The sequence below is a fragment of the Zootoca vivipara genome, chromosome 1, assembly GCF_965207765.1.
Source record: "Zootoca vivipara chromosome 1, rZooViv2.hap1.1, whole genome shotgun sequence".
NCBI classification, from domain to species: domain Eukaryota; kingdom Metazoa; phylum Chordata; class Lepidosauria; order Squamata; family Lacertidae; genus Zootoca; species Zootoca vivipara.
This window is the reverse complement of record NC_142582.1, coordinates 2,419,864-2,439,033: the sequence shown is the minus strand read 5'-3', so window position 1 is coordinate 2,439,033 and position 19,170 is coordinate 2,419,864. Positions and strand designations below refer to the sequence as shown.

The 19,170-nt window shown below is 42.1% G+C and overlaps 1 protein-coding gene across 5 annotated transcripts in view; it reads right to left on the bottom strand.

Moving 5' to 3' along the window:
• Positions 1–14,084, bottom strand: part of DRC11 (dynein regulatory complex subunit 11) — a 77,211-nt gene extending 63,127 nt beyond the window's left edge. For 2 of the 5 annotated variants that reach the window (XM_035139205.3, XM_088665500.1), the window contains exons 1-5: positions 13,655–14,084; positions 12,639–12,966; positions 10,354–10,473; positions 7,979–8,170; positions 5,293–5,364 (exon numbers count right to left, since the gene is read on the bottom strand). In XM_035139205.3, the coding sequence (XP_034995096.3) occupies positions 5,293–5,364; positions 7,979–8,170; positions 10,354–10,473; positions 12,639–12,966; positions 13,655–13,665 (723 nt within the window). In that variant the 5' untranslated portion in view covers positions 13,666–14,084. The remainder of the gene's footprint in view (positions 1–5,292; positions 5,365–7,978; positions 8,171–10,353; positions 10,474–12,638; positions 12,967–13,654) is intronic. The other 3 variants (XM_088665466.1, XM_088665526.1, XM_060282362.2) reach the window with 2 other exon arrangements.
• Positions 14,085–19,170: the final 5,086 nt, after the last annotated feature.

Sequence of the window (19,170 nt, the reverse complement as noted above, 5' to 3'; positions counted from 1 at the left end):
CCCTGTTCTATTGCCATGGTTCTAAACAAGTTTCTTGGAGATACCTGTTCCTATTGATGCCTCCCTGCCTTTGAACGTCAGAATTTAAGGGTTAGATTTAAAAGTATCATACAATTATTATTTTTTTACTACTGATCAGTGCTGCTCCCATTTAACAGAGTAACAAGACTGTGGCTGAGGCATCAAATGGAAATGTGGAGGCCAAACTAGAAGTGAGCACAGTATGTGAGGCAGCAGAATGTGTTTCCTTCTTACATGACATGGAAGCTTAAGGAGGCACCTTAACTTAGCCTTTTCCCATGTATTTTGATGCATGAGTGAATTTGTAAGTACCACATGAAATGAAATTGGCTTTTTGAAATCCTAGAACTGAATTCTTCATCTTCTTCTTAATAACCTGCTTTCATTGTGCCATTTCCAATTGTGCCCCAAGCTTCAGAATGCCTACTAAAATCTGTGAATAAGCTATTGTGGGAATTCAAACCAAAGCAAACACTTGTTCCTTTTACACTCTCCCCATTATGCAGATTTCCTAAACCTGGGAGGTCTTGCACCTGAGCATCCAATATGCTGTTCCTTTAGAACTGCCTCATATTGTTATGTTCAAGCTTTTTCCTGGTTGTGCAAATTTCAAATTTGTTAACTCACCCTATGAGCAGTTACTCATTTAAAAATAAATTTAAACGTATTAGATGCAGGCTGCATATTTAGTAGTATGCGATGGTCATATCAGCAGTAGAATAATACATCTTAATGAAGGTTTCCTATGTGAATAGAAACCATTATGTTTACAAGCTTCCTACAGTTAATGACCCAAAACAAGATAACGAAATTCACATATTTAGCTGGGTCCTCTGTCAGCAATAATATGCCTATTAATAATTGATGTTTCTGTAAAAAATAGGCTGCAATATGCACTTCTCGGGTTTGTCAAATGATAGGACTATATGGCCCATTAACTTAAAATGCTTATCTAATGTTTGATGAGCTTTGTCTTAAACTGTTGTTTAAACTGATAAGGCAAAAGTGGACATTAGTCCATGAAACAAACCATTCCAGCCCATCAGTCACAAAGTATGCTTTGTTCTCAAAAAACCTCCTTATTTTCATTTTTAAAAATTGGAATTCGTTGAATTTCATGCATGATGGTCACAGTTTCGATTCACCTGAAAAATAAAAATAAACTCTGGTGTTGGCCCTAGGAATCTGCAGGTTAGCTGATAATTAACTCAGAGCAACAGTTCTGAATGTAGGATGCTCAATAATGTAACAAAGAAATATTTTACCAGTGTAATATGACAATAAGAGCTCTTGCTAAATTCACTAATGTTACAATGAAATAGCCGCTTTCTTGATAACGTTCTAGGTGTGCTCTGGGTATGCTGTTAAACCTCTTTTACTAATGTAATCCCCTCATTCAAGGGAGATTACTAAAAACAGTACATGCTCAAAACAGGCCTGCCACATGTAGGAGCATACCTAGGGGCTGGGCAGCTTGGCTCCTGCCAAAGGTGCATGCCCAGGGAGGCACAAAAAACACCCCTATCCACTCTGGTTTGGAGCCCGCCTGCCCATTGCCTGGGTCACTCCGCTGCTCTGCTTGCCTTGGCAGAGGAATGCAAGGGACAAGGCGGGCGCTGAATCAGCTCCTGGCCAAGGGCACAAGGGAGCCTAGCTACACCTCTGGCCACATGGGTATCCCAATGGGGAAATGCACACAATTCCAAAGGTGTTACCTCTTTGATAGATAGGGCTTCTTTTTTTGCATGGTGGCAGCCTCTCACTCACTTTTGGAAAATGCATAATTTAGAACTAGTGGAATGTCTTTTACCAATTTTGCATCCTTTAAGCTGTTTTCACTATATCACCAGTACAGTAAGACAAAACCATATTTCTTGTATGCCTAGCAATTGCTTATCTCCTGAAAAGTGAAAAGTTGCCCTTTCCCACTTCCTCCCTCTCAAAAACTGCCTTGTCTCTATGGGAGTTTTAAAAATCTAATTTCACACACCCCCAATCCCAGTTCCCGCAAAATGTTGCACTTTAACCCCAACAAGAAACACCTTGCCAGCCTGCATCAGAAGTCTTATAGAGCTCTATGTTTGTAAAGGATAACTTTTTCTTCTTTTCCAGGCTTGTGCTGCTAAGCTATACAGAGCAAAGGGGTTTAGGACTGGGGTTGGCTGTCACACCTGAGCGCAGTGCAGCTTGGGGACAAGGAGATTCCTAAATTTGGAATGCAATGTGAATCTAGAATCTCCTCCTCCTCTTTCTTTTTAAAGGAACAGGTTACTCAAGAATTTCATTCCTCTACGTCCTCCGGATTCCAAAGGTCCTGGGCCAGTTTATTTGACACAAGTTTTTTTTAAGGGAGCACCCTACTTTTTTGTGAAATGAAAAATCAGCAGATATATAAACAACAGTCATTTTAGAGTATAAAAAGGATGTAAAGTAGTCAAAGTTTGGATTAATGAGATCAGGAACACAACAAGGAACTCTAGAGACTAACTGAAGAAAATAAATAAAGCCAAAATGGCATTTTCAGATATGCTTAATGAAACAGACATTTGACACCCCTGAGCTATCTTATTTCCCTGTTTGCAGGAGCTGAAGAATATTCACGCTCTACTTATTTATAGAGCTTGAAGTTTTGCTATAAGGAATCTAATTATTTCTTTGATCACAGTTTATATTATTTATAATGAGAACCATTCTATGGAGAGATTTACTTTTCTAACTAGCTGAAGCGCAAGAGGAAATAAAATACATTACTCAAGCCATATAATTAAATAAATGTATATAAGACACACATTAAAAGAGACAGAGAGGAATAGTTATTGGTGGTCAAATTATGTCCTTTCACATGAAAAAGCTGCATTTAAGTACATTCTAAAAGTGATTAACAAAATAGTATTTGTATAAAGCCATCCATGGCTGTGTTAGCCAAGAAGGGCTTGACTGACTTTTTCCTGGACTTGAAACAGCACTTGGATTGTTGCATCTTTTCTGGGCAGCCACTGTAAGACTGTCTGCATGTCCCACAAGGCAGGCAGGAAATCATGTTTCCATGTACATGAGCTCACAGCAAAATTTCTGACCTGCATGCAACTAACACCACCCATCCGAAACTTGTCTCTCCTCTCCACTGGCAAGGAATAAGGCCCTCCTACATGCTGAGTGTTGAAGGTCTTAGGCTGGCTGGAAATGGCTCTTTCATTATGACAGCAAGAAAGCCATGCGGGCTTTTAACAAGGGAGAAAGGCAGAGAGAAGCAAGGAAGAAAAGTGAAGTGAGAGATGGAGGAAAACTAGATTAAGAAATGGGGAAGGTGAGGACATAGTTTGACCCTGACTCCTGGAGCAGCAAGGACAGAAAAACTGTGGGGGGAGCTCTCTCCCACACAATGGCCTGATTTGTATAGCTGGCCTTCTAGAGTGGGAGAAGCAACCCAGATGAGAATATCTTCCTCCACCAAAGGAAAAATTAGTCATTCTACTAGACATGTCAGTATTTGTTTGAGGATCAGTTTAAAACAACAGAGGACCATGTGCAATTCATTAAACTCTGAAAGCGTAAGAAAAGCAAGCCCTGGAAATAATTTTATAGTAATAAAAAAATATGCTGGTACAATCATATATCAAAGGGGGCTTGACCAGTACCTGCTGCCCCTCCCCACCCCACAGGAACATCAACATGAACATGTATGAGACCTACCAGGTTCCCCAAGTGTTCATGGAAGAAAACATAATCCTCAGGAGGATCACAACCAGGACTTATGAATAACAAAAGAAAAGGCCGTTTTTATTCTGAATTAACCCCACCCATACTCTCTTTACTGGATATTAATTGACTGGCAAGACAGTAAGTGATTTAAATATAGCATATCTAGACAACTGTCCACTTCCTTGGTTCATCAGAGGGCCCTCTTGGCAGTGGAATGCCCTCCCTTCAGATGTCAAGGAGATAAAGAATTAGACAACTTTTAGAGGACATCTGAAAGCAGTCCTGTGTCGGGAGGTTTTGAATGCTTGATATTTTTTATTATGTTTTTAGATATGATGTAAGCTGCCCAGAGTGGCTGGGGAAACCCAGCCTGATGGGCAGGGTATAAATATTTAATTAGTTAATTAATTAATTGTTATTTAGCAGGACACAACATTCCTCTACCAATGGGAAGGCATCAGCCTATGGTGTAAAGGAGCCATCTTCCTTTTCCCACCCTGGTTCCTTGCAATTACATATGGGTGGGCAGTGGGCAGTGGGTAGTGGGACACTGTTGATAGAAATTGTGTTAAGGGTAAGTATCTTTCTTTCTCACACATTTAGAGAGTATTTTTTTGCCACTTTTTGAATATTTTTCTTCTATTAAATATACAGAAACCCATTAGGCAGAGGAAGTTTTCTTTATATTGTAAGTACCAGACTGATATGCTACTCCATCAAATCCATGTCATTTACAAGATTGGTTTGGAATAAATAGCACATTAAAGCCTGCTTGTAATTTTTATTCTTAACCTCATTTCTGTAGGTATAGTGTGTGGGAGAAGTATCCACGCAAGGGGTCCAAGAGAAGCCTCTTTCTCGCTCTCCTTGCTTCACATACACTAGGCGTACACTATTGGTATCAGGCCAGTGACTTTGGCCCCTGCCAAACAGCTTTAGTCTATTTAGTCTGTTTTAGTCTATTTTATTGCAGTTTACCTTTTTGTATATTTTAAATTATGGCTACCGGTATAAATTTTTTAGAGATTATTTTATTGTTTTACCTTTTTAAAATTCCACTGTGATGTTTTCTCCTACAACAAGTGGTATATCATGGTTAAGAAATAAATGGATGAAGTGTGGGGAATGAGCAGTCCCTTCCCCTGAGATGCAAGATGTTTCTGGCCTGGGGCAACAAAGTGAGGGTTCTACTTCCGGAGGAGTGCTACTTCCGGAAGTGACAGAAAGACAGGCAAAGCATAGCAAGGACTTTCAAAGGTGTTTATAATATGGTATTTGTTCACTTAAAAGAGTCATATTCAGTACTGGTGGGAGTACTTAGTGGTAGTAGCGATATACTACATTCACCTCTGCCTCTGACCCAAAGTATCACTTTTCTGTTCTTATTTTGGTTAGGTATACAGGATACAGTATTCGTAATGACAACTGGGGACTGTTTTGATGTAGACATTTATTCTTGTTAGCAGGTAACCTTTATAACACAGATTTTTAGAACACCCATCTGATAGCATCTATAATCTGGAATTATTTAAAATGGCAAATTGGAAGGAAAGGTACATGAAGACTCACCATCCCTAGAAATACCATTTCTTCTTCTCTGAGTTTCAGACTTTTCTTCCACTGGGAGTATCCACGCCATTGCTGAATTTTGAATACAAACCTAATGAGATTAATTGCCCTTTTTACAACTTCCTGCACAGCAGCAAGGGGAAAAACAAATAGAGGAAGGAAAAAACAGACTCCAAATCTAGCAAAGTATCATAACAGTTACCATCTGGGGGTTTTGGCACTGGGTCTCAATCTTTTCTGCTTTGTTTGTAGTGTAATTTAGCGGTGATAATTCTGTGAATTCATTTGGAGTTTGTATGATTTATCTTTTAACCCATTTTAAACCTTTATTTCGCTCTGTCTTTTCAAATGATTTTGCACAGCACCAAGTACACGAATGCTATGTAAAGAAATGACGTACTCATTGAAGCTGCATCCTTTTTTTCAGAAAATGTAAGAAGGGATATGTACAGTTGTAAGAATTGAAGGAAATTCTTAAGCTTTCATCAAAAAGTGTTTTACAATCATAGGGTAACATCCAAGTAATTCATACTCAGGGTAGACACATTCAAATTAATAATTTTTCCCCAATGAGTCTGCCCCAAGGATAAATAACATCACCCATCACCCATACATATTTACATAGAGTCGTATTGTTGAGGAACATGTGCTGGTCATATAATCTACCTAATATGAAACAAATTCTCCTTTGATTGATATCAAGAACCCTGCTGGACAATTTTCCCATAACACATTTTCTGTAAATATGAGGGTTGGATTTTTATTTTTAAATGAAAACTATAATAATTTTCAATCTTCTAACAAGAGCCCATGAGCTTTCCAGCTGTTTTTGGGGCTGTATGTGCTCCACAGGGCTGTGGTTGCCCATTCTTCTAGGCATAAAAAATCTACCTGCCCTTTAATGTCTTAGGAAGCTTACTCCTTCAATATTATCACAAGTTTTTCATTTGAAAACAAAGGCAACTCAGCTTTCATTTGAAATATTCCCAGTCAGTCGGGGGTTACAAGGAAGATTTGAATCCTGATGGCTTCAAGTACCATCCCTTTCATGCATTCAGTGACATGATTTCTTATGCTTTCCAGATATCTGATATATTTGTTTACTAAAAATTGTTAAGTGAGCAGAATATATTTGGCAATTTACAATTCTTCCCTATTGTTGTAAGTGCCTCTATCCTGCCAAAGTAGATGCCATTTTTATCAGAGAAGCAAACAGCTCACCAAACAGCTGTTTGGAAACCTCACAGCAGATTTCAGTATTGTAGAATCCATTGTCTTGGAGTTCTTGTTTTTCCCAGTTCCTCCTGGCTCAAACAACTGAGCCAGGAAGAACAGCAAACTGTAGTGCCTAGCCATGTCAAAGCATACTCTGGAGCATGGAACATGTGCAGAGGAGGGCAACTAGGATGGTCAGTGGTCTAAAAGCCAAGCCTGATGATGAACAGTTGAAGGAGCTGGGTATGTTTAGCCTGGAAAAGAGGAGACTGAGAGGAGATAGGATAGGCATCTTCAGATATCTCAAGGGCTGCTCCATGGAAGATGGAGCAAGCTTACTTTCTCCTGATCTGGAAGGTAGGACTCAAACCAATGGCTTCAAGTTACAAGAAAGGAGAGTCCGACTAAACATCTGGAAGAACTTTCTGACAGTAAGAGCTGTTTGACAGTGGAACGGTCTCCCTCAGGAGGTTGTGGACTCTCCTTCCTTGAAGGTTTTTAAGCAGAGGTTGGGTGGCCATCTGTCAGGGGTGCTTTAGCTGTGATTCCTGCATTACAGGGGGTTGGGCTAGATGACCCTGGGGTTCCTTCCAACTCTAAGATTCTATGGCCAGATCTAGACACATCAAATAAGCATTTCAGTTAAACGCGTTGCAAACTGTGTACAGTGGTACCTTGGTTTACAACCATAATCTGTTCCGGAGGTCCGTTTGTAAACCAAAACAGGTTGTAACCCAAGGCGCACTTTTGCCAATGGGGCCTCCAAAATTTTTTTGTTTGTAATCCAAAAAAAAAGGGTTGTAATCCCAAAAAAGGTTGCAAACTGAGGCACACACTTCCGGGTTTGACGAGTTTGTAATGCAAAACGTATGCAAACCAAGGTACCCTGTATGAGAAATAGCGTTGGGAAAAAATGGAACTCCACAGCGCCACCTGGTGCCACAGTGTTATAATGCATAAACAACACATATAAAATGCTTTTTCTTTACCAATCTAGCAGAGACCTATGATTCTATGGTCACCCTCCAGCACCACAGTTGTGTGGTGGCAGCTACCAGCAAGATCTTGGAGGAGTTCCACAAGATCTCACCAGAAACTGCTGCCTCCACAGCCACACAACCCTGGTCAGGGAGGTGGGGTCACCACCACTTTCTTCTTAGCACATTTGAGGAGAAGGAAGAAGTAATGACAGCAGGAGGTTATTGGCAGCAGAATAAGGGATTATCACAGATCCAGGCTTTCCAAGCTTTTTCTTACAGAACTTTCATTAAAAAAACAAAACACCTGAGCTTTCTACAGGAGACCTCTAAAAACATCTCAGAAAAACCAAGCCAATTAACAAAGCATGCCAGGATTAGAAGAGACGGTGGATTACTAATTTAAATATAGATTATCATCTTTTTCAAAAGGCAACTAAACATGCATTCCATTTTCAAAGCAATATATCTTGATTAAAAAGAAGATATTTTACCTTCTGAATGAATAATACAGCACGATCTATATCTAGGCCTTTCTCACCCGTAAGCCTGGCTAGCCTCTCTCTCTTTTCTTCCATATAGATTTGCTTCATGAATGTAGCCCGGAGTCGGCCCTGACGAGCTCGCTCAGCTATTTGAATTGTTCTAATAGCTTCTTCTAAGGGCATGGGTTTCACAACTTTTATCTATAACATAAAATTGAAGCATAGGACAAAAATGAATACATCTAGAACATTGTCTTTATCCTGTCCCAGAGGAATTCCAATTACACAATGTTGATCTTTCCTATTTCTTTGCAGAAACATATCAGCTGCACAAAATTCCATCAAAATGCATGCATTTTATACTCCTGCATTTATGCCTCCCACTTTTTCTTTGCTGCAATGCAGCATGCTAGGTATCAGAAGCCATGGGAAGCTTTTCAGCACACCAAAGTCCTATCAATGGATGTCAGACATAAGCAGTACTTGTGTTAGTAGACACAGAAAAGGCATTTGACAACATCTCTTGGAGCTTTATGAAAACACAAATTAACTTAATGGGTCTTGGAGAAGCATTTTGCAGAGGAATAGAGGCAATATATTTGGAGCAGTGAGCCAAACTTATAAATAGTTGCAACATAATGAAGGGGATAAGGCAAGGGTGCCCACTGTCCCCACTGCTATTTATTCTAGTACTGGAAACCCTGGATAGAAAAATAAGAGAGGATGAGAGGATAAGAGGTATAATAGTAGGGGGAAATCCTACAAATTAAAAGCTTTTGCAGATGACCTCATTATAACCACAGAAAACACGAAAGAAAGTTTACCAAGACTGTTGGAACTGATAAACGAATTCGGGCAGGTGGCGGGTTTTAAACTCAATAGCAAAAAACCAAAATTACTGGTAAAAAAATACGGGGATCCAGGGAAAAAAGTGAATTACAAGAAATTTCTGGTTTGGAAATTAGCAAAAAAGTAAAATACCTGGGTATATGGCTCACAACAAAAAATTATTAATCTATTTCAGGATAATTACTATATTTTTCAGTATAAAGCATGCCCCCCGGGGCGTAGGAAGATAGGGGTGGTGGGGGCAGTGTGCCCCGAGCGATGCGATCCCAGGAACACCATCGCCGCTGCCTGCTCCGTCCCCAAAACGCGCACCCCGTCCCAAAACGTGTGCCACGGCACTGTGCACAGCATGGCACGCCCCAAAATGCATGCTCCAGGATGCAGCATGTATGGAGGTCCTGGGCTGACTAAACACGCCTCTCAGCTTCGCTGATGGGGTCCAAAGGAAAGCAGAGTAAGACATTTGGCACCAGCATGGCTGCAGGAGTTGCCAGAAAGTAGCATACTAGGTGCCATCCAACTGTCTTAGGGACTCCACTCCAGATTTGTGTAGGATTTGCTCCTTAACCATTTCTTCTCCCACAAGTCAGCAAAGGTTTAAAATCAGTTTCCCTTCTCCTAGAGGGCTACTTTCCCAGGTTGATGAGCCACATCTGCCCCCCACTTCCCTCTACAGCACATGCAGAAAGCACCTTCCTGACCTCTGGGTCCACTATTGGTCTTGTCTGCTCAATGTGCCAGAGCCTCTCTTTGCATGTAGCGGAAGTGTGAGATGCATCAGCCACCCTCACCTGGTTTAGCCAGCCAGTCAAAGGCCTTTCCTGGAGTGTGGCTGCGGTCCCCTGCTGACAGCTTCCAGGAGCCACAGGTGAGAGCTGAGTGCTCCTGAGGGTGGGGGCCAAAGGTGAACAAAGGTGTTTCCCCCCAAAGAGGCACTACCTCTCCCCTAACACCCCATACACCTCTCAGGTGGTGGGGCACAGCAAACTGGAGCATTCCTGGGCAGTGGCCTTGTCTGCCTTATTATTGCCTGGTTCTCTCACCAGCTGGCCCTCCTGCTACGGCTGGTATCCCTGGTCACCCACCCTGGGAGGCCATAGGAGGAGTCGTTACTCAACGCAATATATTCTGCGCAAGGTGGCCAAGAGAGTGCATGAAACATCACTGTGGTTTGCCACAGTCGCTAAAACTGTGGTTTAAACTTTGGAAATGTTATAACATTTTAAAGTAAGTTTGATATCTTTTTTTTACTACGGTAGGTTTAATTCTAGACACTGCAGTGATGGCAGTACAGGCACTCTCCTGGCACCTCTCCCAGAAGGCCTGGCCCTTCCAAGAGTGAGTAAGTGAAGAGCAGGGACTAGAAGAGGAACGGCCTTTGCTATCACCACTAAGGCATCAGAAAAACAAGGGTGGAGAAGATGACTAGGAATAGGAATGGGTCAGCAATGGCAGCGGAGGAAGAAGAGGACAGCAGGAGGTAGAAGCATCTCTTGCAGCAGTGCTGCCTCAACTGATGACATAGACATACTCACAGGTTCGCCATCATACAGCCCAGCATCAAGCATGATCTGAGCAAGGATTTTCTCCCTCTCTTTCAACACCTTTATTTTCTCCTTAATAAAATACTTTGGGATTGGAATTTCAATGTTTTCCTATCAGAGAGGAAAAATTACTTTTGTAAATCATGCTGGTCATTCAATGAATACAACTTCTTTAGAAAACAGTCAAAAATGCCCAAGTCAACATACATTTATGGGAATGCTGAATTATGGATGTGCATAAAAGCTTTTATTATTCTGCAATTGCCTTAACTTATTTCAGCAATATATAATCCCAATGAAGGGATTCCAGAATCTGGTTATGTTGCCTTTCAGTTGTCTTATGCTGAGAGCTCGGCTATGAAATGGGTTATAAATCAACAAGATAATGTGATATACAAAAGGTACTGCATCAGGCTGCAATACAGAAGATAGTTCATTACTTATTATTATTATTATTATTATTATTATTATTATTATTATTGTTATTAACAAATGAATAAACAAATAACACACTCTCTCATATGCTGGTTTTCACTTTGCATCTATTTAACTTTCTGTTTAATTTGCATATAGTGATATGCACAGCTGTACATGTTCTCACTGGTAAGTCTTCTCTATCAATGTAAATTACTGTAACTAGATGCAGGAATGAATTAGAGAAGGAGTGAAGAGAGGCATGAGAAATCCTTAAGTGCAACCCACTGTTGGAAAGAGCGACTTGTACTAACATGCAGAATGTAGAATGACAAAGCTGTTATACTTATATTTGAACGTCACTCATAAATACTATCTTGGTAATCTGCCTTTACAGGTAAAATAAGAGAATGCTATAAATTCAATATGTTGTCTAGAAATTAGCTTAAAAAATTCTTTAATGTGTTGTATTTTTTGCTTGGACACAGTGCCTACATGGATCAGGGCTAGCCAAAGACACAGATGTGGGTATTTCTGCATGTGGGAGAAGAATGAGACATTTATGGTTTGCTAACCATTAGCACAGGAGATGTACCACTGATAGGCTATTTTCCTTCAAACCACCCTGGTGAAAGAGTCTTTTGAAAACTGCTTTTGGAACTTAGGGGTTCTCAAGCAGCAATGTGAAGGTTCTCAGTAGCCTTTTTTTGTAAAGGTAGCTTTGTGTGAAGAATGTAAACATAGCTTATGTGCTGAATTTACCGTTTAACACCTTTTTAAAAAATGAAATTTTGATGTAGTTCATGATGTGGGCAACAGGTGGAGCTGTATGAGAGAAATAAATTAAATCCATGATTCTCAATGAGGCTTGCTGGGGTATTATCAGCCCCCCCCCCAACTCACTGAAGCCCAGTTTTTGTATGTGTTCCTTGATTACAGGTGGGGTGCCCCTGTGGGGCCGACGCCCTGTGTTTGAAATATGATTGGCCGGGGGGCGGGCACCAGAAGGTGCAAAAAGCCCTAGCACCGGCCCTGGGTGAACCCTTTTCGTCTTCACTCAGCCCAGGAAGTGGATCTTACCTATTTGGCCAATGGCAGGCAGGCTGTGACACCAACCCTGCCTCTTCACTTTCAAAAGGTAGATTTCCAGGGGGGCGCTGGAAAGGGGGCAGCAGGCCAAATAAATTTGAGAACCTCTGCTCTAAACTATACACTTAAGTGAAACAGTACCATGTCCCATGTTATACTAGCACCTCACTTTCATGAAGTCTGTCTGTCTGCTAAGTTCTGGTCCTAACTACGGGAGGTTTCCTTTTGTCCACTAAGCTGCCTTCCCTCAAGATGGGTGTGTGAATTACAATTACGTGATGTTGACTAAGCTTGGGGAAGGCCAAACTCTTTACGTCTCCTAAATTGGGGTTGAGGGTGGGGGGAATCACTGTTCTGGTCCTGCTGAACTGTGTTCAAAGCAGATCCAAGCAGGAAGGCTATTTGAGTCTGCATCATTCATTAAGGTGCCAGTGAGGGATTGCCACAGCAGAAGAATCTATTACTGCTTCAAGTCTTCACAACTGATGCATGAGGTGAAGGGTACACAGAAAGGGTGGGCTAATATTCTAACCTCTGATGCAATCAATATCCGAACTGGCTAAGTAACGCCACCTTTCTGAATGGTAGTGTGGCATATAGCCAGACGATGCCATTCAGCATGACATAGAGTGGCACCTCTGCATCTCTATGGTGAAACTGAAAAAACCTCACATACTATAAGAAGCACAGAAGTCAGTTATTTAAAGAAAACAAACAGTTATTTAGGATTTGATTCTACAATATGAAAAACAACATGAAGGGACTATACTTACAGGAGCCAGCTTAAGATCTTGTAAAATGTCATCAAAGTAATGATATTCTGACAACTCCAGCTCCACCATTTCATTCTTTAACTCCAAAATACGACCCATTACTCCATCAAGCATTTGCCGAATAATTAAACGCTTTTGTGGGTGAACAATCTGGTCATAAGCAGCTTCCAAATTGCGAAATATTTGCACATACTTGACATAGAAAGTGCCTAGCATTTGAAACACTACTGGGCGATCTTTCAATGGTTTGTGGGATTTCTCTTCTATCTCCTTCTGTAACAGGCAGTTGAGGGACTCCTGGGCTTCCGCCCACATTTTATTGTAAGTGCTAATAAAGTGGGGTGGGGGAAGAGAAGACTTTAGTACATACAAAGAGAACGAAGTAATATCTAGCAAATAGTGCAACCCTGTTCATGTCTACGTAGAAGTAAGCAGCACCAAGTCCGATGTGTTGAATGGGATTAACCCCCCCCCCCCGAAAATGCAGGTCTGTGGTTTAGCGTTTCTTTTGGACCTGGCTTTGACCCTGGATGCCCAAGCCAGAGTGCCTTGGCCCAGCTGAAATTGGTGTGCCAATGACACCTGTTCCTGGTTGTTGCATTGCACTTTACATAAGGGGTGCATTGGAAACTCAGCAACTCCTTCGTCCAGAATGTTAACGGGAAACTTTTCAGAGCATGACTCTGCCTTAAACAGCTGGCTTTAAAGTTGCTTCTAGGCAGAATTCAGAGTATTTGTGATGATGACGTTTAAAGGCCAAAGTACATAATTTAGGATCAGAGGATCCTAAGGATTGCCTTCTTCCGTACAAACCAACTTGGGCTCCTGAATAGTATTGTAATATGTGCCTCTTCCCTATAGGCACCTAGGGGAGAGTTTTCCCTTGGGGTGATTGGCGCCATTGCGCCTCTGAGTTACAGGCTGGTCTCTGCTAGGAAGGAGGGAGGCTTCTGTGCCCCGAAGAGCCAGCCAGCCTCCTTCTCCCCCCGAGGCGCGAGGGGCAGAGTCTCACTTACTTGTGGGACATGGCGGCGGCCCAGACTTCGGTTCCTGCCGGGGTCGACGAAGAGGGGGCGCCGCCGGACCCTCTTCCTAGAGGGGGGGGGGCTTGTTAGAAGGCTCTTTCAGCACGAAGCAAAGCTGCCCCCGCCCCCACCGGGCTCCGGGTTTTGCACGACTACACACACACACGCGCGCGCGCGCACACAGCGCCGTCTCTTCCTCCTGCTCCTGGGCGCTGCTTAGCAACGGGGCGCCAGGCCCAGGCAGGCCCGCGGCGGAGGCGCCCCGGGAGGTTGCTATGGGAACACCCGAAGGCGGAGGGGGGGCGAGGGCGGCCCGGGGGGCAGAAGCAGCAGCAGCAGCAGCAGCGCAGGGCTTGGGCCGCCTCCATCCCGGCGCGAGACACGGGGAGGGAAGCTCTCTCCGCTAGCCCCCCCCCCGCCCGGGCTGCCTACCTGCGCGGCTGCGGTTGCTACGCCCCCCCCCCCGCAACACCAAGGCAGAAGAGCAAGGAGGGGATGGGTTCGCCGTGCTGTCCTCCTCGCCTTTATTAGGCGTTTTGAGATTTTATTTTATGTTTCTGTGCTGTGAACCGCCCTGAGGGCAATGTAACATATGTAATAACTAAACAATCTTGATGATGATGATGATGATTAATTAAATTTGTATACCGCCGAAGGGTATACATCCGTAGATCTCAGGGCGGTTCACAACATGAAAATGCAAGATAAAAACAAGAACAACAACAACAAAACCCCACTAACAATAACGCCTCTCCCCCCACCCACTCCCACAAACATTTAAAAGGGCATAGGGGGATGTTAATAAAAGACAGGGTGGTCCTGGATGGGGGGGCAGCATGTGTCCCCCAAACAAGGAGCTTCCCTCCAACACACACTCACACCCTAACTGCTGCACTCCTGCTATTTTCTTTCAGAGATCTTGTAGGGCACAACTCTGCCAGCTAGAAATATATGTTGCTCCTTCTCTGACCCCCCCCCCCCAAAAAATCTTTCTTCTTTTGGTGCCACCACCATCCTGCCCCCAAACACTTTGCAGCACAAGAGAGAGGTCCCCATACAGTCCTACCCCACACCCAGAAGGAAGCCCTGCTGAATTCAATAGGATCTACTTCTGCCAGAGGTATCCTTAAACTCCTTTAATACTACTTTATTGATCATCACCCTGAACACCTTTTGTTGAACTCAAAAGTGAACAAAATAATAATCTCCACTCTATGAATGCAATCCCCTTCATGTTGTACTGCAAAGGACAAGTGCAGTTATACTTTTGGAATTAAAAGATTGGCACTTAGGTATGTTTTTCAGCATGAGTGGTAGTTTTAATTTCAGGTTCCTAACTGTCCTCAGGCCATATAAGCTTCCCTAATCAGCTTTCCTGGCTACTTCATTTTGGCTTGTAATGAAGTCTGTGAGCTAATGTTGTCCATGGGCAGCACTGAGGGTGTGGGGAAGAGCTGCTGGCTACAAGGACCTACTGCTGCAGTGATGCTCAACTCAAGGGGGCAAGATGGTCAGTTCAGGACTGGAGTTTGTTTTGTTTGACTTTGGTACAGTAGCAGCATGTTCCTCAGGGCTGCACATAGTGCATGGACCTAAAGGATTTGGAGGAAAGTTTAAAGTCATAAAGTTCACATTTAATTGGAAGACTCCCACTCCATACTTACAGGGAAAGTGACCCCATGGTGATAAAATGTCATGAATAATAAAAATGGAGTTGGCTAGAAATTAAATATTATGACATATGCCACAAGTTTTACTGCAGAGTAAAAAACCTAAATCATGGTTTTTGGTGCACATTAAGGTAGATTTAAAAATAATAATAAACAAATCTAGGTCAAACTATGCTTGACATTATACACTTTATTATGAAATATTTTCATGGGAAAACAGGGGGGGGGCTTTTTTCCTTTTCTTTTTTTCACCATCAGTATGTTCATGTAGGATGCCACTCTAAAACAGACAATGTTGCAAATCTTACACACAATACAAATTGCACTTAACATATACCAGATGTTTGGGCAAGAAAGGAATACTGAACCTCTGGCTATTAGCCAAGTAGTTTATTAGCGGATAGTTTAGAAAACTATTTGGCTTAACATTTTGCAAGGGTCAATGTATATATTCACAATACATCAACACCAGAACAGTGTCAAAGTTTAACCAGTTAGGAGGTTAGAGGTCATTTTTGTAGTATAGTAAAAAGTAAATATCAGGAAATTAGAAACTAGACATTGATGGCCAGAACATGTGCAATGTTTAATATTTTCTGCAACCTGCAATCTGTCAAGTTTTAATGTTTTTAATAGGAATGGAAATAAAACTGTGTCTGTACCATAAGCAGGTTAAAACATGGCTGAAGGATATTATCCCACATTTTCTTGCTGAATACAGCTGGTCAAGGACCCTTTCTACATATATCTGTTGCTTTAAAACTACACCTGCATGGTAATATGATGAAACCAAAATTGATGTTAGGACCCTCCAGGTCTTCCCCTGGTGCCCATGAAGCCTCTGAACCCCCTTTCCATTTTCAGGTATGGGTACTTACCTCCCTTCTCCTTGAGAAGTACATAAAGCTGAGAGGAAGTTGGAAGAGCTATCCTCTTACTCATTTCCTCTTTCAGCTCAAAGTACTTTTCAAGTGTGGCAGCTAAGCAGAAAGGAGTTAAGTAGGAAAGTAGGGAGGAAAGAGGAGAACTGAGGAGAGGAGAGGAAATGAACTGGGAGGCTGGGCAGGGGGAAGAAAAATGGGCTGACCAGAAAGCAGAAAGTGGGATGCTGTATGAATCAGGAGAGGGAGAATAGAGCATCAGAGAGAAGGGCATGTGAAATCCATGCACTGAACTCCAGTGAAATTGATCCTCTTGAAACTGCATATTTAATGGGTCCCTGCACTCCCCAACCACAATCAAATGATAGATCGCATTTGTCTGAACTGTAATACCATAATGGTGGCATCTTAGTTTATATCTTTCCCAGTGATCTTATACATGTGCGTAACAAAATGAATAGAAGATGGAATCTCAACTGTCTACCATTTTCCAGCTCAACATGCGTAGCTAGCTGCTTCCGATGGGTGGAAAAACAGTTGGAGGCATAGTTTTGAACAGAAAATGGCTGAAGGGAATAGGGTTAAACATCGTCTTCAGTGTTCCTCCACACCTAGACCTAGGCAGTCTGTTTATTGGTTTTCATCCATTACCACACCTGGGCACTGATTTAAAATGCCCACTGCCTCTTCTGGTTTTGATGAAATATATAGATAGAACTTGTTGTCATTTACCTCTTGACACTTCTCTTCCTTTATCCATATTACCTCACCCAGGAGTTTCTTCAAGTAGAAGTTTAACAGCTTGGGGGATAAGAGAGAACCTTGCAGGACCCCAAAGCACAATTGCCAGAGGATTGAGCAGAAGTCCCTCAGCACCACCTTCTGGAATTGGCCAGCCAAGTAGGAGCAGGACCATTCCAAAGCTCAGACAGCCTGTCTAGGAGGATACCAGGGTCAATGATCTCAAAAGTCACTGAGAGGTCCACAAGAATTAAAGAGCTGCACTCCTCCTGTCTCTTTTGTCTCAACAGATGTCACCCTGCAGGTGACCAAGATGGTGTGTGCTAAATTTGGTCTTTGGTGTTCACAAAATAGTACAATTGTATTTCCCCTTTGCTGAAAAGGGACGTTCTTCTCTTTGGTTTGTAAATCTAGCTGTGGGTTTTTGGGGTTTTTTTGCCTGTTACTGTACATGCTAAGTTGGCAAATATGGTAAAACATAAGTCAGCCAAAATTATGGTAAGTTTGAAAGTTCCTTTGATTTCAAAGGGAGACAGTGAAGTGCATGCTTAATATTTCACAAGTGTGCCTTCTTTGCACTAGATTGTTTCCCCAAATATCCCAAAGCATCTCCAAAGGGTTAACAATCTGGTTTGATCTGACAAGAGAATGGAAAACAGCCTTGTCAAGAGAAGGGCTTCCCTTCATTTGCTTCTGCATCACTTCCCCATGGAAGTGAGGATCGTTTCCCCCTCTTTCCAAGCAGGTAGGCTTTTATTGACAGGCTATAAATAAACCTTCCAGTGTGTGAGAAAAAAGGGGGGAAGAATAGCAACTCTCTGTGTGTCTGTGTGTGCGCTAGTGGCAGGATGTTTTTTATGATCCTGTTTCTTGTAAACATTGATGCAGCTTTTGTAGCACAGATGTGAAGGAGGTGGCTACTCATTGTTCTAACACCTGCTGTCCTTTAAAATGGACACTATTTCCATAAGTCATTGAGAAAACACAGACTAAGAAATATACTTTGCAGGCCAAACCTTCTGAATAATTTGGTAAAACCATTGAGAAACTAGCACCTGCCCAGTTTTCATTATATTTTATTGGGAGAGGAAAGAGATTTCCTCCATCATAATAATTATACAGAACAATTGTATCAATATCTAAGGTGTCAGTGTGAGAAAAATCCTAACAGCATTTTAAAAAAACCAGCAGCATTTATAAATGAAAGTCAAAGCTGTAATTTGCATAGTACTGTAAATTTCTAGTATTGTAATATTTGAGTTTGAGGTGACTAGAATTGCATTGCAAATCACTAACAAGATGTTTATAACCATGTAATGGTGTATTAATAGTGCTTTAACTCAGAAGGTAGCATTCTCAGTTCTTTCACACAGAGACGCTTCCAGAACCCTCTTGAATTAAGTAGAATAGGAAAGATCACATCAGATCAATACTTTCTGCACTAAGAAATGCAAACTGACAGTGACCCACGAGCCAAGGAGATAGGCAACTCTACGGCCCTTAGAAGACATGTGAAGGCAGCCCTGTAATGGGAAGTTTTTAAAAGTTTTGTTATGTTGTCAAATACGTATGCTGGAAGCTGCCCAGGGTGGCTGGGGCAACCCAGTCAGATGGGCGAGGTATAAATAGTATTATTATTATTATTATTATTATTATTATTATTATTATTATTGAATAGTATTTCTCCCTATCTTGATTGGAGAAATGTTGGAGGGTATGTATTGTGTGACTTTTAGACTTCTGAAAAGGGAAGCTAAAAAGAAATTGTGTTTTCGGCAAGACTTCAGATAATTTCAAATAAGGTGTTTATTCTATCTACAGTAATCTATTACTGTGCATATAAGGATTTGGGATCACAGAAGGCTCTTCCCACCTACGTAGTTCTTTCTTTCTTTCTTTCTTTTCCTAAGCCCCCACCCCCCGCTGCCAATAGGCTCATCACAGACGTCCACAACTGGAATGAAGGGGATATTGTATGTGTCATACCTGACAGGGATTCAGAGCTTACTGTGCTTTGAACCAGGGCTCACAACAGAATCTATTGGGGGGATTATCTCTGAAAGGTTACAGGTGGGGGGGGGAAGGTTGCTGCCATCACCTCCCCCAAAATGTGGAGTCCTTAAGGAGTCTGGGGGCGTGGCCATGTCCGAAGCCGTGGTAGGTGAGGGCCTAAGGCACGCCCCCTAGTGGTGGCCCAGGGTTAGTTCCTAGTTGA